The following is a 27,015-nucleotide window of genomic DNA, read 5'->3' on the forward strand; positions in this document are numbered from 1 at the left end:
GGTGCATTGTCATGCATGAAGATGATTTCGTTACGGAAAGCACGGTTCTTCTTTTTGTACCGTGGAAGAAAGTGGTCAGTCAGAAACTCTGCATACTTTTCAGAGGTCATTTTCACCCTAAAGGGGCCAACCAGCTCTCTCAACCATGATTCCAGCCCAAAACATGACTCTGCTGACGTCGCAGCCTTGTTGGGACATGGTGGCCGTCCACCAACCATCCACCACTCCATCCATCTGGACCATTCAGGGTTGCACGGCACTCATCTGTAAACATGACTGTTTGAAAATTAGTCTTCATGTAGTTGTGGGCCCAGTGCAGCCATTTCTGCTTGTGAGCATCAGTTAGGGGTGGCCGAATAGAAGGTTTATGCATAACTGCAATCCTCTGAAGGATCCTGCTCTTTGATGTTCGCGGGATTCCAGAGGCACCAGCAGCTTCAAATACCTGTTTGCTGCTTTGTAATGACATTTTAGCAGCTGCTCTCTCTTTTAGGGCTAATTTTGTTTTTTTTTTCTTTTCTCCCAGGGCTGAATATTTTTCCAAAAACTTTTTTTAAAAAAAGAACACAAAACAATTGTTTAACTTATCAAATCAACAAAAAATATTTATTTTTGACTAATACAACTGTTTTGCATTTTGTATGAGCCTGCATCTTCTATATATATAATTCACTAAGGCAAGACAACCATGAAAAGCACGCCGGAAGGGGCGTGGATTCACTAAGCCGCTGACAAGTGAGACACCTATGGCGCACACAGGAAGGAGCCACGCCCACCAACTCCAAGACCATTGGATACGACGACAACTCGCAGGGCCACGCCCATCAACTCGGTCGCGACGACACAGAAAAAATGGCGTCATTTATGTTCGTCTGTCATAGAGGCCACATGCAGTGCAGGTCAGGTTAATGTCATGTACCTCCGAGCTACCTCTCGCGGAGGTGAATCGCCATATACAGCGTGTGAAACGGTTTGCGAGGGGTATCCCATGGGATCCTTAAAACAATCCTATAAAACTGAGGTTAAAGCACAATGAAGGAATCAGTCTTTAAAAACCAATAAGCCCTGCGTCTCTGTTTCATTACCGTCTCACCTGCTTCACCAATGCAGGCCCTGCAACAGTCGAGACGCTCTGTCAGCAGCTGACCTTCTCTGTGCCTGACCGGTTCACACAGAGGCAGCGCAAGAGACAGAGACAGAGACACACACACAGGCAGCTGGTGGGCGGCTCTCCGTAAGTTTCTCTTGCGACCGGGCACATGAGCAGGCAGGGTGTATGTTTCGAGAACGAGGGTGGATGCGACAGGACCATCTAGGAAAAATCATATCGCGGATGTGATTCGCTGTATGCAGTATGTAAAACAGTTTGTTTGTCGTGAGATGTGAATCGCTGTATGCGCGTGTAGAACAGTTTTTGAGGGTGTCCCTGTGTCTTTCCAGAAGTGTTCAACCATCAATAAATAATTATGCGGCGCTTGTTATGCCGCGGGTTCACTATTGTGTTGTATTTTGCTCTCTCCAGAGTTCCATCTTTTCATTCACTTACTGTTGTATTCTCACACTAACCTGTTTTAGACAACCGTGTCTTTCCAGAAGTGCTTACCATTCAATAAATAATTATGCATGAGATTGAGCGTGTGTCTAGGCGTGGGTAAGCCGTTGAACGCCATTCGGGCTGCAAACCGTGGAATTGCCAATAAGTGCGACTCATACGCTCCCACTGTTTTCGTCCCTACCCTTTGTACACACCCCCCTCCCACACGTTGACTGTTAATAGAGGCATGTTTCGCGCCATATGCAGCGTGTAAAACGGTTTGCGAGGGGTATCCCATGGGATCATTAAAACATTCCTTTACAACTGAGGTTAAAACACAATGAAGTGAGCAGTCTTTAAAAAACGAGTTCTTGGTTACGACGCACGACCGCGTGCAGCATAGCAAAGTGTTGTACACGCTACATACAGCAATTCGCATCCGCGACAAACATGCGTCTTCTTAGATGCTCCTGCACTTTGTACACACCTCGCTACGCCGCACAGACGATTGTGTGTTGGTTCGTTCCGTGCATTGTTACAATGTTGCTTTTCTTGCTGATTTATTACATTACCGATTTTGCAAATGTAAAATTTTCTCCCTGTGCTTAAAAATTATTAAAAACCGGCCTGATTATGCGGCATATGGTACGCCGCGGGTTGGCTAGTACTATATAATTTAAAATATTATTATTTCAAATACTGTACATGTTACAAAGCAAAGTCCTGCAAAGTATGATATCGCTCAAAGCAGCCAATTGCATGCATTGCCACGTTGCACTGCTTACGATATGTGTGGCACTGGTGCCTCTTTCAGTTGTCTGTTGCTCTGCGTACCTGTTTGTCTTGTCAGATATCAGCTGCAAAACTGCCTCAGGAAAAAACAGCCTTGTAATCCGTTGTGTCCAGCAGCAAACCGTGCCTTCTTGTAAAGTCCGGTAGCCAGTTCGGCTCCCAAGGATCAATTTCTGGGTATTCCTCCCAGGCGAACCTTGCCGTAGGTGCACCGGCAGCGCGAATGCGCTCAGCTGCCAGCCGAGCAGCATCGGCTGGTCTCCGATCGGCCGATGCCGGCTCCTCAATCTCTTCCTCGATCTCCTCATCACTATCAAAGAAATCTGACTCTGACAAATCAGAGTCCGACTCCGCGATAATGCGCAAAATGTCTTCTGCCGAGTATTTTCTTTTCTGCACTCGCTTTGCTCCCACATGAGATGTTGATGCCATCTTGCCTTTGTTTCTATTTGTTTACATATCGCAACTCAGCACACGCAAGGATTCGTTGCTGCGTCAACGAGTCTAACATTCCTCCAAGCAGAGAGGGAATGCCTGTGACGTGACAATGAGTTTTGTCGCCATTAACAGCTGATTGTCGCCCAGCCCTCAGCCCTTCCCGCCCTAAAAGAGTTAATCTGATGTACAGTATCTGTCTGGCAGAAACCTTCCTCATTTTGCCTTTGTCCGCATGAACCCGTGTGTGCTCTTAGTAAGCCACAAATCTTTAAACAGTACGATGATCACGCTTAAGTTTTTGTGAAATATCTAAGGTTTTCATACCTTGTTCAAGGCATTCAACTATTTCACGCTTTTTGGCAGCAGATAGATCCTTTTTCTTTCCCATATTGCTTGAAAATGGTGGTCTGCTTAATAATGTGGAACATCCTTCTTTAGTACTTTTTCCTTTAATTGGGCTCACCTGGCAAACAGGTGTCCGAGAGTCACCAAAAGAGCCCTGAGACAAAATACCATCCATGAGTTTAATTGAAAAACAAAATATTGAATCTTTATGACATTTAAATACAATTTGCATAATAATTTGGAATGCGATGTAAGCAAGTGAAAACCCCTGAAATTGAAGAAATCACAAAAGAGAAAAAACCCGAAGGAGAAGATCTCTCCGTCAGTGGAGCCGGACTCTCCCTCAAAACTGTAACCTCCTCTCCACCCTGCTTCCTCCTCTCTTCCTTCACACCAGAACTCAGCTCATGCAAGATTAGTTTTCTTGGTTGTTTAGGGTTTGTTTTTGTATAAATTAAGGATTTTTTAAACTTTAACTTTTTCCCCTGTGCTAAAAACTTCATTCGTAAAGGTCTAGCATGAACTTGGTCTAGCACGAACTCTTGCGTTTTTCTCAGTGTTATTCAATGTTTTTACATTTAGTTTACTATTACGCTGTGCATTCTTTGGTATAATTAACTATTTTTGTGCTTAAAAATCTTTAAAAAAAAATATTCACATACAGTTTCCACGGTCTGGAATGGATTAATTGTATTTACAGACAATCCTATGGGGGAAATTATGTTCGGGTTGCGACCAAATCTGGTCGCATGCAGAGTTTTGGAATGAATTATGGTTGCGACCAGGGGGGTATTTTTCGTACATGGATTACTCGTTTAGCCGGATGTAATTGTTGACGATTTTGGCCTGATCCTGGATCTGTCGGTTTTTTTTAAACTCTTGCTGGATGTGTTGTCATAGCAGCAGATCCAAGTCCTCAAACCTGTAGGTTTGTTGTGTGTAAATAAGGATTAGCTCACACATTTAATCAGTTTCCGTGCATGGAATTCATTCAGTCATGGCTTTGCAGTTCATGAATGAGTGACCAATTGATATCGGTGCGCAAAATTATAAGAAGGGAAATTCATATAGTGAGGGTTTTACGTGATCGGCAAGATCCTTTATTACTGACGAAGGAAACTCTTTTCGAAAGATACCGCTTTAGCCAAGGGGGAATATTGTACCTCAAAGATTTATTAGCACCTTATATTTGAAGTCAAACTAGGCGAAGTCGGGCTCTCACAACCACACAGACATTATGAATTTCTTTTTTAGTTTTTTTGCAAGCGGCACTTTTTTGATATACTGTAGGCAATGCGAAAAAATCTATCTAAAAGTGCAGTTTGCCAGGCAATTTGTAAAGTCTGTTTGGCTCTGAAATATGTCCTTCGGGTGTCCATAGTGTTTCCTGGACACTTGAGGGTGCAGACAATAAAAGAAGCATTTCATGCCATTGCAGGTACACAGGCAAAAACACCCACAGTTCCATCAAGAATCTCACAATCATTCTCATTACCCAGAATTTCTAAATGTGATTGGGGCACATGGGACTGATCAGAGTGGAGTTTGATCAAACATTATTTGGAAAATGTACCTCTCTTCCTGATGAATAATCAGACACAGTGTCTTCATCAAATATTTGACCTTCGTCAATATCTCGTTGGTCAGACACAAGTTCTAGGGATATGACATCCACTGCAACTGAACCAACAAAAAAAATGCCCTCAGAAACAGGGCGATGGGCATTTTGCTGGAGAGCCAACTCTTCTGCAGGGGTTAGGTCTGGACCGCGTGGACCTGTTTTTTGCTTGCCTGCCTTCTTTTTAGTTTTAAAATTAATGTTTTTTATATTATACAGTATATGATTCTTTATGTCAACAATTCTTTAACTCTTTGAGGGCTGAATATTTTTTCCAAAAAACTCAGCACACAATGCACTTGTTTCCCACATCTGTTGCTACGTGCTGTGGCTGCTGTAGGCACCTCTTCAGCATCTCTGGCAGCAGTGGCTGCGTAGGGGCAGCTCAATGACCAGCAGGAATGCACGGCGGGCCGGCTACCTCTCTGTCTTCACACAGCAGGTGGGCAATGGTGGCAGTCGCAGTGTGATGCAATATGGTTTGTAACTCTTGTCATCATAAGTGGAGGTCCTCCTAGGCGAACGCTGCTGCAGGCATATCAGCTACACAAACGTGTTCAGCACCACGATCTGCTGGGGATTGATCAGCCGATGCTGGTCCCTCACTTCAGTTTTCGATATCCCTCTCCAGGGGCCTCATGTATAAACGGTGCGTACGCACAGAAATGTTGCGTAAGAACTTTTCCACGTTCAAATCGCGATGTATAAAACCTACACTTGGCGTAAATCCACGCACTTTTCCACGGTACCTCATACCTTGTCGTAGGCAAGTTCTCCGCTCGGTTTTGCAGACTGGCGGCACCCAGCGTCAAAGCAGTGCTACTGTTCCTGTGTGGTTACACCTTATTTTCCTGGCGCGGCTTTATAAATACACTGAAACTAACCGCATATTGTTTATTAGTGTAATGCATCTGATTGTAATTAACTCCATCCATCCATCCATTCTCTTCCGCTTATCCGAGGTCGGGTCGCGGGGGCAGCAGCTTAAGCAGAGAGGCCCAGACTTCCCTCTCCCCGCCACTTCTTCCAGCTCTTCCGGAGAATCCCAGGCGCTCCCAGGCCAGCCGGAGACATAGTCCCTCCAGCGTGTCCTGGGTCTTCCCCGGGCCTCCTCCCGTTGGACGTGCCCGAACACCTCACCAGGGAGGCGCCCAGGAGGCATCCTGATCAGATGCCCGAGCCACCTCATCTGACTCCTCTCGATGCGGAGGAGCAGCGGCTCTACTCTGAGCCCCTCCCGGATGACTGAGCTTCTCACCCTATCTTTAAGGGAAAGCCCAGACACCCTGCGGAGGAAACTCATTTCAGCCGCTTGTATTCGATCTCGTTCTTTCGTCACTACCCATAGCTCATGACCATAGGTGAGGGTAGGAGCGTAGATCGACTGGTAAATTGAGAGCTTTGCCTTACGGCTCAGCTCCTTTTCACCACGACAGACCGATGCAGAGCCGCATCACTGCGGATGCCGCACCGATCCGCCTGTCGATCTCACGCTCCATTCTTCCCTCACTCGTGAACAAGACCCCGAGATACTTGAACTCCTCCACTTGGGGCAGGATCTCTCCCCAACCCTGAGAGGGCACTCCACCCTTTTCCGCTGAGGACCATGCTCGGATTTGGAGGTGCTGATTCTCATCCCAGCCGCTTCACACTCAGCTGCGAACCGATCCAGAGAGAGCTGAAGATCACGGCCTGATGAAGCAAACAGGACAACATCATCTGCAAAAGCAGTGACCCAATCCTGAGTCCACCAAACCGACCCCTTCAACACCCTGGTTGCGCCTAGAAATTCTGTCCATAAAAGTTATGAACAGAATCGGTGACAAAGGGCAGCCCTGGCGGAGTCCAACTCTCACTGGAAACGGGCTCGACTTACTGCCGCAATGCGGACCAAGCTCTGACACCGGTTGTACAGAGACCAACAGCTCTTATCAGGGGTCCGTACCCCATACTCCCGGAGCACCCCCACAGGATTCCCCGAGGGACACGGTCGAATGCCTTTTCCAAGTCCACAAAACACATGTAGACCGGTCGGGCAAACTCCCATGCACCCTCCAGGACTCTGCTAAGGGTGAAGAGCTGGTCCACTGTTCGCGACCAGGACGAAAACCACACTGTTCCTCCTGAATCCGAGGTTCACTATCCGACGGACCCTCCTCTCCAGAACCCCGAATAGACTTTTCCAGGGAGGCTGAGGAGTGTGATCCCTCTATAGTTGGAACACACCCTCCGTCCCCTTTTAAAGAGGGGACCACCACCCCGGTCTGCCAATCCAGAGGCACTGTCCCGATGTCCATGCGATGTTGCAGAGACGGTCAACCAAGACAGTCCTACAACATCCAGAGCCTTAAGGAACTCCGGCGATCTCATCCACCCCGGGCCCTGCCACCAAGGAGTTTTTGACCACCTCGGTGACTTCAGTCCCAGAGATGGGAGAGCCCACCTCAGAGTCCCCAGGCTCTGCTTCCTCATTGGAAGGCATGTTAGTGGGATTGAGGAGGTCTTCAAGTACTCCTCCCACCGACCCACAACGCCCGAAGTCGAGGTCAGCAGCGCACCATCCCCACCATATACGGTGTTGACACTGCACTGCTTCCCTCCTGAGACGCCGGACGGTGGACCAGAATCTCCTCGGCCGTCCAAAGTCGCTCTCCATGGCCTCCAAACTCCTCCCATGCCCGAAGTTTTGCCTCAGCAACAACCGGCCGCTCCGCTTGGCCTGCCGGTACCTATCAGCTGCCTCCAGAGACCCACAGGACAAAAAGTCCTATAGGACTCCTTCTTCAGCTTGACGGCATCCCTCACCGCCGTGTCCACCAACGGGTTCGGGATTGCCGCCACGACAGGCACCACCACCTTGCGGCCACAGCTCCGTCAGCCGCCTCAACAATAGAGGCACGGAACATGGCCCATTCGACTCAATGTCCCCACCTCCCTCGGGACGGGTTGAAGTTCTGCCGGAGGTGGGAGTTGAAGCTACTTCTGACAGGGGACTCTGCCAGCCGCTCCCAGCAGACCCTCACAACACGCTTGGGCCTACCAGGTCTGACCGCATCTTCCCCACCATCGAAGCCAACTCACCACCAGGTGGTGATCAGTTGACAGCTCGCCCCTCTCTTCACCCGAGTGTCCAAGACATATGGCGCAAGTCCGGCGACCACGACCACAAAGTCGATCATCGACCTGAGGCCTAGGGTGTCCTGGTGCCAAGTGCACATATGAACACCCTTATGCTTGAACATGGTGTTCGTTATGGACAATCCATGACGAGCACAGAAGTCCAATAACAAAACACCGCTGGGTTCAGATCGGGGCCATTCCTCCCAATCACGCCCTTCCAGGTCTCACTGTCATTGCCCACGTGAGCATTGAAGTCTCCCAGCAAAACGAGGGAATCCCCAGAAGGTATGCCCTCTAGCAACCCTCCAGAGACTCCAAAAGGGTGGATACTCCAAACTGCTGTTCGCGCATACGCACAAACAACAGTCAGGACCCTTCCCCACCCGGCGGAGGGAGGCCACCCTCTCGCCCACCGGGTAAACCCCAATGCACAGGCTCCAGTCGGGGCAATAAGTATGCCCACACCTGCTCGGCGCCTCTCACCGGGCAACTCCAGAGTGGTAGAGAGTCCAGCCCCTCTCAAGGAGATTGGTTCCAGAGTCCAAGCTGTGCGCCGAGGTGAGTCCGACTATATCTAGCCGAACCTCTCGACCTCGCACTAGCTCAGGCTCCTTCCCTTCAGAGAGGTGATATTCCACGTCCCAAGAGCCAGTTTCTGTAGCCGAGGATCAGACCGCCAAGGTCCCCGCCTTCGGCCACCACCCAACTCACACTGCACCCAACCTCCTTGGCCCCTCCCATAGGTGGTGAGCCCATGGGAGGAGGACCCACGTTACCTCTTCGGCTGTGCCCGCCGAGCCCCATGGGTGCAGGCCCGCCACCAGGCGCCGCCATCGAGCCCCACCTCCAGGCCTGGCTCCAGAGGGGGCCCGTGACCAGCGTCGGGCAAGGGAAAACGTCCAAGTTTTATTTTCATTGGAGGTTTATTGAACGCTCTTTGTCTCATCCCTCACCTAGGACCAGTTTGCCTTGGGTGGTTCTACCAGGCATAAAGCCCCGGACAACATAGCTCCTAGGATCATTGGGACACGCAAACCCCTCCACCACGATAAGGTGACGGTTCAAGGAGGAGTGTAATTAACTCGTAACAATATAATGGTCCAGGGAACAGCCATAGTATTCCAAATACCATAACTGCTTTAACGTTGTTACTCTCACTTCTTCTTCTTCTTCTTCTTCTTTCAGCTCCTCTTGTTAGGAGTTGCCACAGCGGATCATCTTTTTCCATATTACTCTCACTGCACCACTCAGAGTATTTATATCACTGTGTCTGAGTGTGAATCACAGCAGCAGCTGATCGGAAAGAGAATTATCGGTATACAGCTTCAAGGACACGCTGCCTCAGACACGGCAAAATGTTTTAAAGCCTTTCCAGTACGGACCTCGCGGTTCAGAAACAGAAACGATATCATTTATAAGGTGAAATTCAGCAAAATATGTTTATTAAATTATACAGATAAAACTTTAACTTCATTTAAATAATCTATATTCTTCACTGGGAGTGTCGTGAAGGACAGAATAATTAAACATGTACTACGAAGACATTTCAATGTTCTTTAAACGTTTTGAAGAATCAGCGCTAAGCTTACAGATGGCTTAACGTCTATCACAGAGCTGATTGTATGGCGATTGGTTACTTGGGGAAAGAAAAGCAAGGACTACAGTGACGGCTACGCCAATATATATTGAATATAAAACAGAAAGAGAAAATAACAACACAGCTAAAAACACAGCGACAAATTTCGGCAAAAGTTAAATGCTTGTGTCATGAGCACGAGGCGGCTATGCAGCCATCCACTGTGCATAAGCTACCTTACTGACGGGCGGGCGAAGGAGCCACCGGTTCTTCCTCTGCCCAGTGCCACCACAAGCCTAGAGCAACCCCTGATTGTACTGCTGCAATAAATTATTTCATCGAAGTGAAACCCATGTTTAATAACGTGCTTTAACTCCTATCATCATAAAAATGATATCACGTATACATCTCAGTATTTTAGTTATTCAGAGAGCTGTAATATCACAAATGTAATGGATTCTGTGTCCAGTTGGAGGAAGAGAGCCAGTTTAACAAGCAAGTAGTGATTCACACACATAGAGGACATACGAGTAGAAGATCAAATACAAAACAAAGCATTTAACGTGCTACTTTAATTACGATGTGATTTGAGAAACTGGTTGATTAAACGATTTTAAGATGAAGTTTATAATGTTCTACTAAATGACAAAATAAACTACGTGATTAAAGTGGAAATGTCGAGATTGAAGTTGACATTTCGTGCTTTTTCCCCACCGTGTGCCTTTTTTCTCTGTACCCTAATAAGCTTTCATATGACACTCAGACAGTGAGCTTACAACTGGGCTTTTCACGGCGACTTTGATATGTGAATTCTTTTTTATTTCCGGCACTGTGCGATTTGTGAATGTGAGCTTTCAAGTTTCTCCAACACGCTATGTCACTCGATCAACTTCCTTTTGTTGATTATACCACGGTTTATTTGAACAAATAGTATGTTTTTCCTTTGCCTCCACTTGGTATTCGCTGAAATTCTTATATTTTCCCCCGTGCTTTCCCCATTGTCTTTTCACAGAAGGCTGCGCTTAAGGGTGATTTATATTGATTTGCATATTCAAATAGGCATAATTCTGGGAGGATTTGGGGCGTTACATAATGCGCGTGCATGAGCGTTAGTTTTCACGCTGATCAGGATTTATGTAGCGGAAGAACGTGGAAGTTAGATGCGCACAGATTCCTGCATCTGGATTTTTCTGTGCGTAAGCACATTTCGGCTTTTGTGCTTATGCCATGTTATAGTGCGAGTTCTACGCACGGCGTTATACATGAGGCCCTAGATCTCTTGCATTAAACTCAGAGTCTAAAAAGTCACAGTCTGATTCAGTGATAATACGTAAAATGTCCATGGAGTATTTTGCTTTGCACATTTGCTTTAGTCTCGCCAGATGTCGATGCCATTTTAGAGGCTGTTTGCTCTTCACTACACAGGGAATTAAAAGTCAAATCAACAAAGCTTTCCTTCAAGCAAAGAGAGTCAAACTAAAATGTAAGGGTGAGTTTTGTCGCAGTTTACTGACGATTACCGTCCTCTACCCCTGAATTTCGACAAAAGTCAACATCAGCCCTGAAAGAGTTAAATAGTTATATACCAATATTTACCAGTTTGAAGTATATTCTTGTACTTCACTTTAACCTGTTCCCATGTTCTTCTTGTACTTACGTTTGATCTGGAATTATGACATATTGAATAATAATTAATCTGACACATAGGAAATGAAATGCTGCATTCAGTAAGTACAATGCACACTACTTAGCGTTTAATTTGTCGGCCACTTTTTGAAAGCTGTCTTTTCTGGATTGGGCTGCTTCTGCAGTGTTACCCCTTGTACATATTAAATCTTTGAAATTCTTCATATCCTTCGAATAAAAGGTCCTACTCTGCTTGCGTGAAAAAGAAATGCGCCTGTTCTTTTGTTGCAGCCTATCAAAGACTTGCTGATCATGTTTTCTAGACTCGATATACAGGTGCTGGTCATAAAATTAGAATATCATGACAAAGTTGATTTATTTCAGTAATTCCATTCAAAAAGTAAAACTTGTATATTAGATTCATTCATTACACACAGACTGATGTATTTCAAATGTTTATTTCTTTTAATTTTGATGATTATAACTGACAACTAATGAAAGTCCCAAATTCAGTATCTCAGAAAATTCGAATATCGTGAGAAGGTTGAATATTGAAGACCCCGGTGCCACACTCTAATCAGCTAATTAACTCCAAACACCTGCAGAAGCCTTTAAATGGTCTCTCAGTCGAGTTCTGTAGGCTACACAATCATGGGGAAGACTGCTGACTTGACAGTTGTCCAAAAGACGACCATTGACACCTTGCACAAGGAGGACAAGACACAAAAGGTCATTGCTGAAGAGGCTGGCTGTTCACAGAGCTCTGTGTCCAAGCACATTAATTGAGAGGCGAAGGGAAGGACAAGATGTGGTAGAAAAAAGTGTACAAGCAATAGGGATAACCGCTTGTACCCTGGAGAGGATTGTGAAACAAAACTAATTTAAAACTGTGGGGGAGATTCACAAAGAGTGGACTGCAGCTGGAGTCAGAGCTTCAAGAACCACCAGGCACAGACGTATGCAAGACATGGGCTTCAGCTGTCGCATTCCTTGTGTCAAGCCACTCTTGAACAAGAGACAGCGTCAGAAGAGTCTCGACTGGACTGCTGCTGAGTGGTCCAAAGTTATGTTCTCTGATGAAAGTAAATTTTGCCTTTCCTTTGGTAATCAAGGTCCCAGAGTCTGGAGGAAGAGAGGAGTGGCACAGAATCCACGTTGCTTGATGATGCAGTGATGGTTTGGGGTGCCATGTCATCTGCTGGTGTTGGTCCATTGTGTTTTATGAGGTCCAAGGTCAACGCAGCCGTCTACCAGGAAGTTTTAGAGCACTTCATACTTCCTACTGCCAACAAACTTTATGAAGATGCAGATTTCATTTTCCAACAGGACCTGGCACCTTCACACAGTGCCAAAGCTACCAGTACCTGGTTTAAGGACCATGGTATCCCTGTTCTTGATTGGCCAGCAAACGTGCCTGACCTTAACCCCATAGAAAATCTATGGGGTATTGTGAAGAGGAAGATGCAATACGCCAGACCCTGCAATTCAGAAGAGCTGAAGGCCACTATCAGAGCAACATGGGCTCTCATAACACCTGAGCAGTGCCACAGACTGATTGACTCCATGCCACGCCGCATTGCTGCAGTAATCCAGGCCAAAGGAGCCCCAACTAAATATTGAGTGCTGTACATGCTCATACTTTTCATGTTCATACCTTTCAGTTGACCAACATTTCTAAAAATCCTTTTTTTGCATTGGTCTTAATTTATATTCTAATTTTCCGAGATACTGAATTTGGGACTTTCATTAGTTGTCAGTTATAATCATCACAATTAACAGAAATAAACATTTGAAATACATCAGTCTGTGTGTAATGAATGAATTTAATATACAAGTTTCACTTTTTGAATGGAATTACTGAAATAAATCAACTTTGTCATGATATTTTAATTTTACCACTTTGAAGTATATTCTTGTACTTCACTTTAACCTGTTCCCGTGTTCTTCTTGTACTCACGTTTGATCTGGAATTATGACATATTAAATAATAATTAATCTGACACATAGGAAATGAAACGCTGCATTCAGTAAGTACAATGCACACTACTTAGCGTTTAATTTGTTGGCCACTTTTTGAAAGCTGTCTTTTCTGGTTTGGGCTGCTTCTGCAGTGTTACCCCTTGTGCATATTAAATCTTTGAAATTCTTCATATCCTTCGAATAAAAGGTCCTACTCTGCTTGCGTGAAAAAGAAATGTTCTTTCGTCATTTTGTTGCAGCCTATCACAGACTTGCTGATCATGTTTTCTAGACTCAATATATATGGGCTTTTCAATCAGCGCGGGCACGCGCATTTATCTCGGATGATTAGATCCAACTATACTAATCTACTACCCGGCTGCGTTTGAAAAACCGACTTATCCCGGATGAGCTTCACCGGCATTAACTCATCCAAAATGAGGCATCTGATCTCGGATGATTTAAGCGACATACAGAAAATACCCCCAGAGGTACCACTGTACTTCTCTGCCATTCCCGACTTCCTCATACAGTACCACAACTCCTCCCATAGACTATACTCTAATAAATATGCAAACACTTCACATAACTAAGAAAATACTTCTATCAACTACAACAACAACATTTATTTCTAGAGCACATTTTCATACACATGATGTAGCTCAAAGTGTGTTTCAAGATGAAGAAAGAAAATTTATAAAAAATTAAAATAACATTAGGCAATACTAAATAACAAAGAATAACTTAATGTCCAATGACTGGGAGGACTGGACAAACAAAAAAAAACAAAATCTGTCACGAGACCTCCCAGTCCCCACTGGGCATTCTACCTACCATAAATGATCTAAATCATCTAACATAACCTGAATAACTAACAAATGGCTCTTATACACCCTTCGACCACAAAGAGCAAACCAAAGTAAATGTCTGAGGTCCACATTCAGAGGCAAACCTCACTCGTGATGTTCTAATCATTTGCACCTGGTCCTAAGCTGAGTTGTTTGTAGTGGAGATACAGTGGAACCTCAGCTTGCGAGCATAATTCGTTCCGGAAACGTGCTTGCAGTCCAAAGCACTCGTATATCAAAGTGAATTTCCCCGTAAGAAATAATGGAAATTCAGATGATTCGTTCCACAACCCAGAACTATTCATATAAAAATGATTAATACAAAATATAAAGTAAAAATACATAAAACAAATTAACCTGCATAAGAATCATGGCTGGTGTGAGTGAGTTTCTAAATTCTTGTGGGATTCCACCCAACGGGTCGACATGCGGAAGAACGTCCCAAGTCAATCACAGTCTCCCAGCACTGTAGCAGTTCACTGTAAAAAGCGAATCCAGAAATATCGCGGACATGCTATAAGCGCCTGCCGTCAGAAGGTTACACAAGGAACAAGGAACATTATAAATGCGCAGGGCACAGTACTACTCGCCCATGACCCTGCCTGACTGCTGTGTCTGTATATAGGAGAGTGGCAGATCCTGCTACAATAAATAACCGCGCTGTTGCTGTTTCAAGCTGAATAAAGCTGGTGGCGCAAGACGGGGACTCGCACGTCACAACACACACACCCACACACACGCACACCCACACACAAACACACAGTCACAATGCTGTAGTAAACAGTATACGCTCGTACGGATGTTGACTATATGAGTGAGGCATGTTGACTCAGACAGAGAATAGGAGACGATTGCCCACAATCCCGCAGCAAGAGAGAGAGAGAGAAGAACCATCAGCTCAGTTGTGATCACGTGACACTCAGCAGACAAAGCGTATACATACTATTTCGCTCGTTTATCAAGTCAAAATTTATTACAAATTTTAGCTCGTCTTGCAAAACACTCGTAAACCAAGTTACTTGCAAACCGAGGTTCCACTGTAAATGGAGGAGTGGACTTTCTTTTTCCGTAAGTAATATTTGCATTCATGCTTATTTTAATCATAAAATAGACTACAAAATGTGAATGTGGCCTAATGTTTTTTATATTATATCACTTTTTTTTATTGATAATATTTAAATGAAGACCAAATCTTCATATGTCCACATATGTTAAGAAAAGAAAAGAACATCTCATTGGGTGTACAGACTGACCTCATTTTAAGTGGATCAGGGGGACCAAGAAATCATCACTTTGAGTGAATCCAGTTAAAGAGGTGGACCAAAAACCCTTCACCGACCATCAGAAAATGCCTTAATGGGGTCCTTGGGAATATCCTTTGTAAGAAACACAAAGACGAACAAAAAAGAGTCGGGTTACCACCCTGTATATTGTAGAATTAGAGTAATCTCTAAGGACCGAGACAAGTACCTTCTGTCAAGATGGACTGATTGGGTAAACTGAGTGAATTTATAGCAGGAAAGCGGGAAGGGCATGTTTGCAGGGAAGGAAATAGAATGAGGTCATCTGTGAGTGCTGGATGTGAGATCAGGAACAGGAGGAAGTGAGGTCATCTGTGAGTGCTGGATGTGAGATCAGGAACAGGAGGAAGTGAGGGCATCTGTGAGTGCTGGATGTGAGATCAGGAACAGGAGGAAGTGAGGTCATCTGTGAGTGCTGGATGTGAGATCAGGAACAGGAGGAAGTGAGGGCATCTGTGAGTGCTGGATGTGAGATCAGGAACAGGAGGAAGTGAGTTGATGAAGTGCTTTCTTTGCCTCAGAAGGTCTGTGGGAAGAGAAGAAGCAACATTAGTACTCAGCGTCAACCATCAGTCTCAGTGGCGTAGCTCGAGTTCGTGCCACTCGGGATGGGGCGGTGCTTCAATTTGCCACCCTCCAACATATCTGAATATGTTAACCTATTTACATAGAAAATTAAAATGATGTCTAGAGAAAAAATAAGACAAATTTTGCATAGATTTATTCATATATACTGTATTGAGAAACAGCAATCATTTTTCACATTTAATTATTTATCAGCATTAAATAGAAACAAATATAGTATAGATGCACTGATACGCCGTGTTCTAATTATTAGTTTAATACAGTGGGATGCAAAAGTTTGGGCAACCTTGTTAATAGTCATTATTTTCCTGTATAAATCGTTGGTTGTTACGATAAAAAATGTCAGTTAAATATATCATATAGGAGACACACAGTGATATTTGAGAAGTGAAAGGAAGTTTATTGGATTTACAGAAAGTGTGCAATAATTGTTCAAACAAAATCAGGCAGGTGCATAAATTGGGGCACCACAAAAAAGAAATGAAATCAATATTTAGTAGATCCGCCTTTTGCAGAAATGACAGCCTCTAAACGCTTCCTGTAGGTTCCAATGAGAGTCTGGACTGTGGTTGAAGGTATTTTGGACCATTCCTCTTTACAAAACATCTCGAGTTCATTCAGGTTTGATGGCTTCTGTGCATGGACAGCTCTCTTTAACTCACACCACAGATTTTCAATTCTATTCAGGTCTGGGGACTGAGATGGCCATTCCAGAACGTTGTACTTGTTCCTCTGCATGAATGCCTTAGCGGATTTTGAGCAGCGTCTCGGGTCGTTGTCTTGTTGAAAGATCCAGCCCCGGCGCAGCTTCAGCTTTGTCACTGATTCCTGGACATTGGTCTCCAGAATCTGCTGATACTGAGTGGAATCCATGCGTCCCTCAACTTTGACAAGATTCCCAGTCCCTGCACTGGCCACACAGCCCCACAGCATGATGGAACCACCACCATATTTTACAGTAGGTAGCAGGTGTTTTTCTGGGAATGCTGTGTTCTTTATCCTCCATGCATAACGCCCCTTGTTATGCCCAAATAACTCCATTTTAGTTTCATCAGTCCACAGCACCTTATTCCAAAATGAAGCTGGCTTGTCCAAATGTGCTTGAGCAGACCTCAAGCGGCTCTGGTGGTGCTTCCTCTTCATCACTCTCGCATACAGCATCTCCTTGTGTAAAGTGCCGAATGGTTGAACGATGCCCAGTGACTCCATCTGCTGCAAGATGATGTTGTAGGTCTTTGGTGCTGGTCTGTGGGTTGACTCTGACTGTTCTCACCATTCGTCGCTTCTGTCTATCCGAAATCTTTCTTGGTCTGCCACTTCGAGCCTTAACTTGAACTGAGCCGGTGGTCTTCCATTTCCTCAATATGTTCCTAACTGTGGAAACAGACAGCTTCAATCTCTGGGACAGCTTTCTGTATCCTTCCCTAAACCATGATGGTGAACAATCTTTGTCTTCAGGTCATTTGAGAGTTGTTTTGTGACCCCCATGTTGCTACTCTTCAGAGAAAATGAAAGGAGGAGGGAAACTTACAACTGACCCCCTTAAATACTCGGATTCACCTGTGTATGTCTGTCAGGGGTCACTGAGCTTACCAAGCCAATTGGAGTTCCAATAATTAGTTCTAAAAGTTTGGGAATCAATAAAATGACAACGGTGCCCCAATTTATGCACCTGCCTGATTTTGTTTGAACAATTATTGCACACTTTCTGTAAATCCAATAAACTTCATTTCACTTCTCAAATATCATTGTGTGTGTCTGCTATATGATATATTTAACTGACATTTTTTATCATAACAACCAACGATTTATACAGGAAAATAATGACTATTAACAAGGTTGCCCAAACTTTTGCATCCCACTGTATAATTACGCTGTGAAAACCACAACCAGTGTAGTGTACAAGTGATATGTTGGGATGTTTTCTTCGCAGAGCAAGAACGCTTTCGGATTAATAACAAACGAAATTATAAATTAGTTGTTTATCTTCCTAGAAATTATTATCAGTGTAATGTTTCTGTTTATTTTCGCTATTGCTGTGTTTGATGCCGTCACAGAAGGACAGTCTAAAAATCATTTTTGAAGCATTTCTGGATATAAATCAGAGAATTATCCTTTTTTCATTCATGAGTGAATTTTTCCAAACCCTGCTGCTTACACATGAATTGTACTGAACCTTTTGGCCAATAATGCCACTCCCAAAAATGTGCCACTCCCTCCGCCCGCCCCTAGCTATGCCACTGCTCGGTCTGGCATGTGGATACCCAGATTTGAACCCTTTGACTGCCTCTCATGCGCATGTGTGTGACACCACATACAACAATAAATCTTTTTTCCTGAATTAGAGATCTTCAGAGCAAAAGCCAGAGGATGGTCCCATATAGAACCATAACTCCCATGTTGCCTTGCAAGTATGTAAATGGGGATTAACCAGTGCCCGCCCTTTACTCACTATGGCATCCCAACCTGCAAAGGAAATTCTTACCATCTTATGTGAGATGCCCCTACAGTGTCCACCCACCTGCCAAATAAAAGACGTCCAACCATTCCTGCTGGGTCTTCCGTCACACTGTGTGAGACCATTCATTATGTCAAGTCTCCCATCCAAGTTGGAGAACAGAGTCAGCCTTCACCAGAATATCCATCCATCTGCGACATTATTCATTTTAAATTAAAATCGCAGACCACATTTAATTTAAGCAAGAAAGGAAAATCCATCTGAAACTATTGGTTTTTGCTAGATTTAATCTAAACTAGATGTTTTCTACAGTTGAGTACAAAAGAAGCCAAAAATTAGTTGAAGTGATTTCCCAAGAGCTGAGCTCAGATCTGACACTGAATGTCATCACTTCCTAGAACCAGAGGAGATAGACTGCCATGAAGCTGATAAAATGATTACAGTGATAGCCTTCTAAATATCTTAAGGGATCTCCAGCCACACACCCATGAGAACCCTGCCTGACTCATGAGATGCGCTAGACCCCCTTTACTGACTCTGTAGACTCGTCTCCCCTATTTACAATGCCTTCAACTGGTAAAGGTGCCTCATGGGACTTTTTCAAACTGGGGATGTGGTGGTAGCTCATTAGAGGGCCTCCTCAAGCGCTCCCCTAACCACCCAACACAATTTTAACCCACACCCAGCAGACAAATTTCAAGGGTTTTATTATGAAGTGTTTATTTAGATAAATAGATATCATATTAACCCTTAATCCGCCACAAACTTGGGCAGCTAATGCACCCCCGGATGCCAAATACTTTATTGCTGCACTTTTTAAGTAAACGTCACAATTCACAAAGAAACAGTGAAATTTTAATGGAACACGTATTTTTTTTCACGCAAAGAGCATCATAATTACTGCAACACTGATCATTGTACACACTGCTAATGAACTGTAAAAACTATTTTAAAAACTACTGGAACAATATGTACAAAGTGCAACTGACGCCATGGATGAAACTCAGTAAATCACTGAGCCAACTGCGCTTGAACTGGCTGCACGCAAACACACAGAGGACAATGCTGACGCTGGCAGGCTAGTGTAGTGCGGCGTGTGATATAGCGGGTCCGCGGCTTCCGAAGAAAGTCAGGTTTTTTTAAATCCGTATAGCCGTGTCGTTCTCCATGGGCGCGATTGCACAACCGCGGGGAGTTAATGGGGTGATTGGAGCGAGTTGCACCTGCACGTGAGGGTCCGGTCGTTCTTGTTTGCCTCATTGGTGTAATTAAGACGCTGCGCCCACGGAGGCAGAGAGGTGTATATGTGTATATATAAACGAAGGTACACCAGAGAGGGGGGAAATCGTGGAGAAAAGAAATAAAAAAAAAGACCGGTGGAAAAAGAGAAGATGAATGGGAGACAGATAAGAGAAATCATGGAAGAAGAGAGAGAAAGGCAAAAGGTTAAAAGAGAGAGAAAAGCGGATGCAGTAAGAGGTCGGAAAACAGCAGTCAGGTGGTGACGATCCGGTCACCTGGAAGGTGGAAACGCCATGAGCTGGGGTCCCGCGAAGGAGCGTCAGGGGGCTAGTTCACCCACCTGAATGTACCAGTGAGTGGGGTGAGCAGGAAAGGTGCCATCCCGAAGGATCTGAGGAGCGACTGCGGGTGCGTGAAGGATCGAGGGAGGAGAGTTGACCTCGGCGGTCTGGCAGTGACTTCCTGATGGAGGCCAAGATGGAGGTTTACTGAAGGAGCTTGTGGTTGTTGGTGAGCCGGGGAGAAAGAGAAAGAGGTGGCCTGGAGAGTAAACGGAGAGAAAGAGACTGCGTTTTAATTGCTGCCTATATTAACCTTGCATTTTAAAGGATTTATTTATTGTTGGTTTTAACCCCACTGGACACTTGATTTTATGGAATTTATTTATTGAACTTTGACTTTGCACTTTTTGATTTGATTTTTTTTTTTTTTTAATAAAAGCACTTTATGGAATACTAGCAAAATACCCGAGCTTCGCAGCGGAGAAGTAGTGTGTTAAAGAAGCAATGAAAAGAAAAGGAAACATTTTGAAAATAACGTAACATGATTGTCAATGTAATTGTTTTGTCACTGTTGTGAGTGATGAGTGTTGTTGTCATATATATATATATATATATATATATATATATATTTACACACACATACATAAACATATATATATATATACATATCTATACATATACACATATATACATACATATATATATATCTACATATATACACATACATATACACACACACATACATACATACACACATACATACATACACACACAAATACATATATATATACATACATACACACACACATATATAAACATATATATACATATACATACATATCTACATATATACACACACAGCTATTTCAGTATCAGTGCAATACGCTGCTTGTTAAAACGGATGACTCCGCTCTTACGTGCAAGTCTGCGTGGATATTATGAACTATCGTATTTGTTCAAGTTCTATTTAAATTTTAAATAGAAGGAATTTTTATTTAGTCGACAGAAATATCTTTGGTAGGAATGGTAAAACAGACAGGAATATTATTTGTGAATAAATCAACTCAAACCTTAAACAACTTATAATATTTTGCTCTCCATAAAAATATATCCTGTCTAAATTATACAAGTTAGAAATAAAGTAAACGTTAAAAGAACAAACATTCAAATTTCTTTACTCTTATGTAATTTTATATAAAAAATAAACTTAGATTTTAAATATCCCAAAAGATTTTGCTCTCCATAAAAATATATCCTGTCAAAATTATACAAATTCAAATATGAACATGCTGCATAACAAAACCTAGAAATATAAATAAAATGTGTTCCTTTCAGCAATAACAAATCAAATCATTCAGTTGTCTTTGCTCATATGTCATTTTAGAGCTGGACGCCTGGCATCTTTTTGGCCACAGGTTCGTTTCTGTTTGGTGTGAGGTTCTGTGTTGTGGAGATTCTCAGGATGGATTGCAGGTGCTCATCAGTGAGGCGACTCCTGTGTGCTGTTTTGTTAGTCTTTATCACTGAGAAGAGCTTCTCACACAGATATGTGCTACCAAACATGCACAAGGTTCGAGCCGCATGTAGACGGACTTTTTGTTCTTCAAAGTCACCAAAGCGCCGTGCAAACTCAGTGCGCTCAGTTTATCAGCAAAGTGCGATTTGGGAACACCGTAGTGACGACTTGGTTTAACATTACTTGGCAACAGGGAAAGTGGGGCAAGTGCACTGGTGCATTTGTGTCTCCCATAAAAGCAGCTTCACTTGAAATCACTTTGTGATTGTGCACGGGTAAAACGTCCGCTGAAGTGTCAGATTCTTATTTAATTATTCTGCTTTCTGTATCTTCTGCATTGCATTCAGGTTACCCTGATGTTTTGTCTCATAGTGCCGTCTTAGATTAAATTCTGTAATTACAGCCACATTAGCTCCACAAATGAGACACACGGGTTCAGTAAACATATACTCAGCCTCCCATCGGATTTTAAAGGCTCTATTTTCAGAATCAACTTTTCTCTTCAGCATCGTGTGAGCTAGCTTCGCAATAACTTGCAGCATCATAAGGTAGACTTGATTAACGGTAAGTGTTGGCAAGGCAGCTGAAGCGCTGCATTATGGGATCTGTAGTTTATTGTGTTACCAGCGCTTCATATACCCGGCTTTAATAACAATAATACAGTATATAAAATGATCTCGGGCGGATATAATTACGCCGGGCGGATGTGGCCCTGCCCTTGAGTTTGACACATATGGACTAAATAGAACTTGAAAAGATATATTTTTCAAATGTGATCGCGCAATTCAGATAGAGTTGGCGCACTACAGCCTGCATGCCTCAATAAGTCATCCTCCCTCGCTCTTACTTTTTACCGTTCATCTAATGAATACACTGAGTATGGCTTTACCAAAACAATCATTGATGGCTAATAAAGTATCCATTATTCGAGTATGTAGATCGGGTTATATATATATATATATATATATATATACCCGCGTATCATAGCGAGAGAAGTAGTGTGTTAAAAAGCTAGAAAAGAAAAGGGAACATTTTAAAAATAGCGTAACATGACTGTCAATATACAGTATTTGTTTTGTGAGTGTTACTGAGTGTTGCTGTCATCAAGGATTTGATTATCATTATTTCTTTCAATCAGGTTCGTATTTGTAGGATGTGTTGTGTTCAAGTTACATTCCGTGTTTGTCAATCGTTGTAAAGATGACAGGTTTCATTCATCGATTCGTTTCTTACTGCATCAATAAACAGCTCGTCTTCTTCTTTATCTGAGACCTGACACACTGCATGCACGGTTTTTTACACTGTCTTCCTTTAGCGGGACATTGACTTTTTCCAACGTGTGCTTTGTTTTGGATTTATGAATATGCTTGTATGTATCAGGCGCTTCATATTTTTGCTGCCTTTTCAATTGTGTAATTCGGTTTTGTTCAGCTCTTTGGAACTGTTGCTTTTATCTGTGCACTGCGTCAGTTCACGTGAGCCACTCGGTGTACATGCATCGAAGGTTCCCAGCTGTGCTGGTGCCATCTCGTGCTATGTCCATGGCTGTATTTAATGTTACCTTAGTCCTGGCACTTAAAACTTTCTCTCACAGTTTCGCTGAGTTTGTGTCAAACACCACCCTGACCATCTCATCTTCCTCTGCATAAGCACAGTCCTTAACCCGTGAATATTTAGTGGGAGTTTGCTATTTGATTGCCGCTGACGGATGGCCTTATATGGGCAGGCACTAATTTACAAACGCCAGCGGCAGCCTGTCTATGAACTTAATTTAAAGTGTAGGTTTACATCGTGCTATGTTTCCGAAGTAGCAGAACTCATGAATATGGTTGTATATGTCACTCGCTCGCTTCTTATTGTTTCGCTGCCTTCTCAATTATATAATGCATGTTTTCTTCAGCGCTTTTTTGAGGTCTTCCTGGTTTTCTATGTACTGCGTGATTACGTGGGAGGCGTGATGATGTCACACGAAACTCCCCCCACGGCGTTGAAGCTCATCTCCATTACAGTAAATGGAGAAAAACTGCTTCCAGTTATGACCATTACGCGTAGAATTTCGATATAAAACCTGCCCAACTTTTGTAAGGAAGCTGTAAGGAATGAACCTGCCAAATTTCAGCCTTCCACCCACACGGGAAGTTGGAGAATTAGTGATGAGTGAGTGAGTGAGTGAGTGAGTGAATCAGTGAGTGAGTGAGTGAGTGAGTGAGTGAGTGAGGGCTTTGCCTTTTATTAGTATAGATCCCCTGGTCTTGAGAGATTTGTCCCTATGTGTCAGCTCATCTCGGTGACATTATCGACGGTGTTGGGTTCAAGGGCTCCTGAACAGCAATAGGAGCATGGAGTTAAACCTGCATCGTCACACAGCGGCTGAATCCCAGGGGCAGTGATGCTGATTCACTAGGGGGCGCCAGTGGTCATAAGCTGGCTTCTCAACTAATGTACGGCTGATCAGACTCTGGCATGCTGGCAAATTGCACTGGGAACCCGCTATAGCTGGTTGAAGTTTTCAATGAATATTCTCAGCCCCTGCGTACTGGCAAATTGTAATGAGACACGACCAATATACTCAGCTCTGGTGTGCTGGCAAATTGCATTGCATTGGGAATTGCATTGGCATTAATAATACAAAAGGGGAAAGCAGAGTAAAATATTACTTTACCAAGACAAAACAGATAGATAGATATGAAAGGCACTAGAGATAGATAGATAGATAGATAGATAGATAGATAGATAGATAGATAGATAAGGCACTATTTAACAGATAGATAGATAAGGTACTATTAGATAGACAGATAGATAGATGTGAAAGGCACCATATAATAGATAGATAGATAGATAGATAGATAGATAGATAGATAGATAGATAGATAGATAGATAGATAGATAGATAGGAAAGGCACTATATAATAAATAGATAGATAGATAGATAGATAGATAGATAGATAGATAGATAGATAGATAGATAGATAGATAGATAGATAGATAGATAGATAGATAGATAGATAGATAGATAAGGCACTATTAGATAGATAATAATAAATAATACATTGTATTTATATAGCACCTTTCCCATGCTCAAGGCACTTAAAATAAATTTGGCACACTGATACTTGTATTTTCAGGGCCATGAGAAGGAAGTCTTATTCCTCAGCAAATGCTGCCGGTTGTCTTTTCATTCGCAGCCTGGCGGCGACCTGACCCGCGATGTATATATTTCAGGCGCTGCAAAATACCGGCGTCTTTTAGGATGTTCCAATCAGACCATTTGCTCTGGACAAACTGTTTAATAAGAAGGAGTTTGTCATGAGAGTATTTTAGCATGATACTTGGCAATACTTATCTGAAAAGTAGCGGAGAAGCAGCACAGCATAGCAGAACCATTAGGACAGGCGGGTGTGGTAGCGTGGATGAGATGAATGGCGATAGCGAAGCAGCAGAAATGTATAGCAGATGGAGGTAGCAGGATTTGGAGGTTCCAATACACAGCCACAAACAGTAACGCTTTGTAATTTCATGCGTGATCGTCCCGGAACCGTATGCCAGGTTTATATGAGCATTAGATCAGATCCCAGTCGTAGTGTACTGTAAAATGAATCAGGAGCAGATCAGCATAGCGAATATAATCACGGAGACAGATCATCCTGAGGTCATAGATCGCCAGGTACAAAGAAATGTTCGTAGGTCTTGTCCCGCGATCCACAGACTCAGCTGTTCCCAGTCAAAGTAGAGTCCATAAAATCTGTAAATATTAAGCCAAATTCATGCAATTCAAGTCGGCTGAATCCACGAACTATACGTGCAATGAAAGAAATAAAACAAGCGTGAGAAAGTGTAGAATAAAGGCGAATTTTGCGAAAAGTGTTGTTAACAGGGAGGAGCAGCAGCAACTTTCGTGCGCCAGCGTCCCCTCGCCTGTATTATTCATGATGGACAGATAGATAGACGGTCAGCAGCTCAACCCGGCCAGGATGCCCAGAGACTGAAAGGATGGGGAAAGACAGGTACTTTAGGACTCTGCCTCCCCCAAGACGCTAGTTAGCAGCTTCCCTAGACTGTAGCAGTGCCCTGGATTCCAGCAGGGCGCCACGGGACATGGAGTTCTTTATCTCAGCCCTGTTAGGTGCCATGGATGCTGCCTAGGGATGCTGTGGAGCAAAGATGGGAGACAAGGTTCTCACCTAGCCCGAAAGTACTAGCAAGTCATGGGGACGGAAGCCCAGAAGTACTCCAGGCTGATTAAAAACTCAAGTGTTCCATCTGACCCGGAAGTGCTGGCAGGTCACATGGACGGAAGAGCAGAAGCACTTGCGGGTCTGGTATTATATAAAGGACTGCTGAGAACCCAGCCAGCTGGAGAAGGTGGACAACACTTGCTGGGAGGTGTGGAGGAGGACGAGAAAGAGAGAGAAAGAATTGTGCTTTGTGCTTATTTACTTGTCTGTAAACCTGTGGCTGTGGTGCTTGGAGGGCACTGTACAAAAAGAAAAAGAATTAATCCAACTTCTTACTGCTGCTACCGTGTGTCCTGCGTGTCTGTCTGTTGGGTTTAAGGTGACCCCTAGTGTCCACAGTAGATAGATAGATAGATAGATTAAGCTCCCATTAAGCAACGAGTAAAGGATGTGAATTCCTGTGCCAATGGGAGATTTCAGTTTTTTGTTTTTAATAAATTTGTAATAATTTCCAAAATCCTGTTTTTGTCATTTTGGGGTATTGAGTGTTGCGTGACGAGAAAAAAAAAAATGAATGTAAATGATTTTAGGACAAGGCTGCAATGTTACAAAATGTGAACAGAGTGGAGGCGTCTGGAGACTTTCTAAAGGCGCTATATTTACCGATTGCTTGTTCAGGCTCTTACTTTATTGACTCACTCTCCTGTAACTAATCGACCAGTCAACCCACAGACAGATCATCCAAATGAGTTAGTGACCGTTTCTATTGTCCTTTTTTTTGCAACAGATTCCTTGTCTGGCATTTGTCTTGAGCCATATGGCTCCCTGGGAAGAAACCTCAGCCTTAATGCAGAACAAACAGATGGACCGACTCTGGTCGCCCAGCGGGCCGGGGGTGCGGGTGCACATGTACTACAGTAACTCAGATCATGGTGAACTAACGCTCTGGTTCAGTTCCCGAAAGGTTTCTGCTGAGGAGATCTGCATCGCTGCAGCTATCAAGTGTGGTAAGAATCTCATCATTTAATGTCTCTTCAGCTATGGGGATGAAAGATGGTGAAAGTTTTTTAAAAGTTTGAGAAAAGTGGGAGGTCTAATTGTAACTAAGGTGTCTTTAAAGGTCACATTAGTAATAGAAGAAAATAATAATAAAAATCGGCATGGTTTCCACAGCAAGATTACTCACAGTAAAGGGATTTTCCAAATGTGTCTCACTCTTTCTTTTTGCTTTTGGGTTCATCCCACCCATTAATTGTAGGACTCACCCCGTAGTGCTGGGTCTGTGCAACCCGCCCAACCGCCTTCTCAGATGGTTCTTCAGCCGTTAACCTCAGCTTTATTTTTGAGTGGTGGCTCTGAGGGGAGGGATCTGCACTGGCAATCGGAAGGTTGCCGGTTCGAATCTCGGAAATGCCAATAGAGACTCTGCTCTGTTGGGCCCTTCAGCAAGGCCCTTAACCTGCAATTGCTCCATCCTGGTATGATGTTAATCTGCATCCAGCTCTGCATGTAGGCCCCCCAACCTGCAGGGAAAACCTTGGGGGCAGAATTGGCACTCCAGCCACCATAAAAAAACCTCCCAGTGTTCCACTCTATCTGAA

The 27,015-nt window shown here is 43.7% G+C and overlaps 1 protein-coding gene across 1 annotated transcript in view; it reads left to right on the top strand.

Moving 5' to 3' along the window:
* The window catches only part of jak3 (Janus kinase 3 (a protein tyrosine kinase, leukocyte)), a 191,114-nt gene that overhangs the window by 19,498 nt on the left and 144,601 nt on the right, over positions 1–27,015 (top strand). Inside the window, exon 2 of the mRNA XM_039767079.1 lies at positions 26,202–26,421. Within this exon, the coding sequence (XP_039623013.1) occupies positions 26,232–26,421 (190 nt within the window). The 5' untranslated portion in view covers positions 26,202–26,231. The remainder of the gene's footprint in view (positions 1–26,201; positions 26,422–27,015) is intronic.

Source organism: Polypterus senegalus, chromosome 10 (assembly GCF_016835505.1).
Source record: "Polypterus senegalus isolate Bchr_013 chromosome 10, ASM1683550v1, whole genome shotgun sequence".
Taxonomy (NCBI): domain Eukaryota; kingdom Metazoa; phylum Chordata; class Cladistia; order Polypteriformes; family Polypteridae; genus Polypterus; species Polypterus senegalus.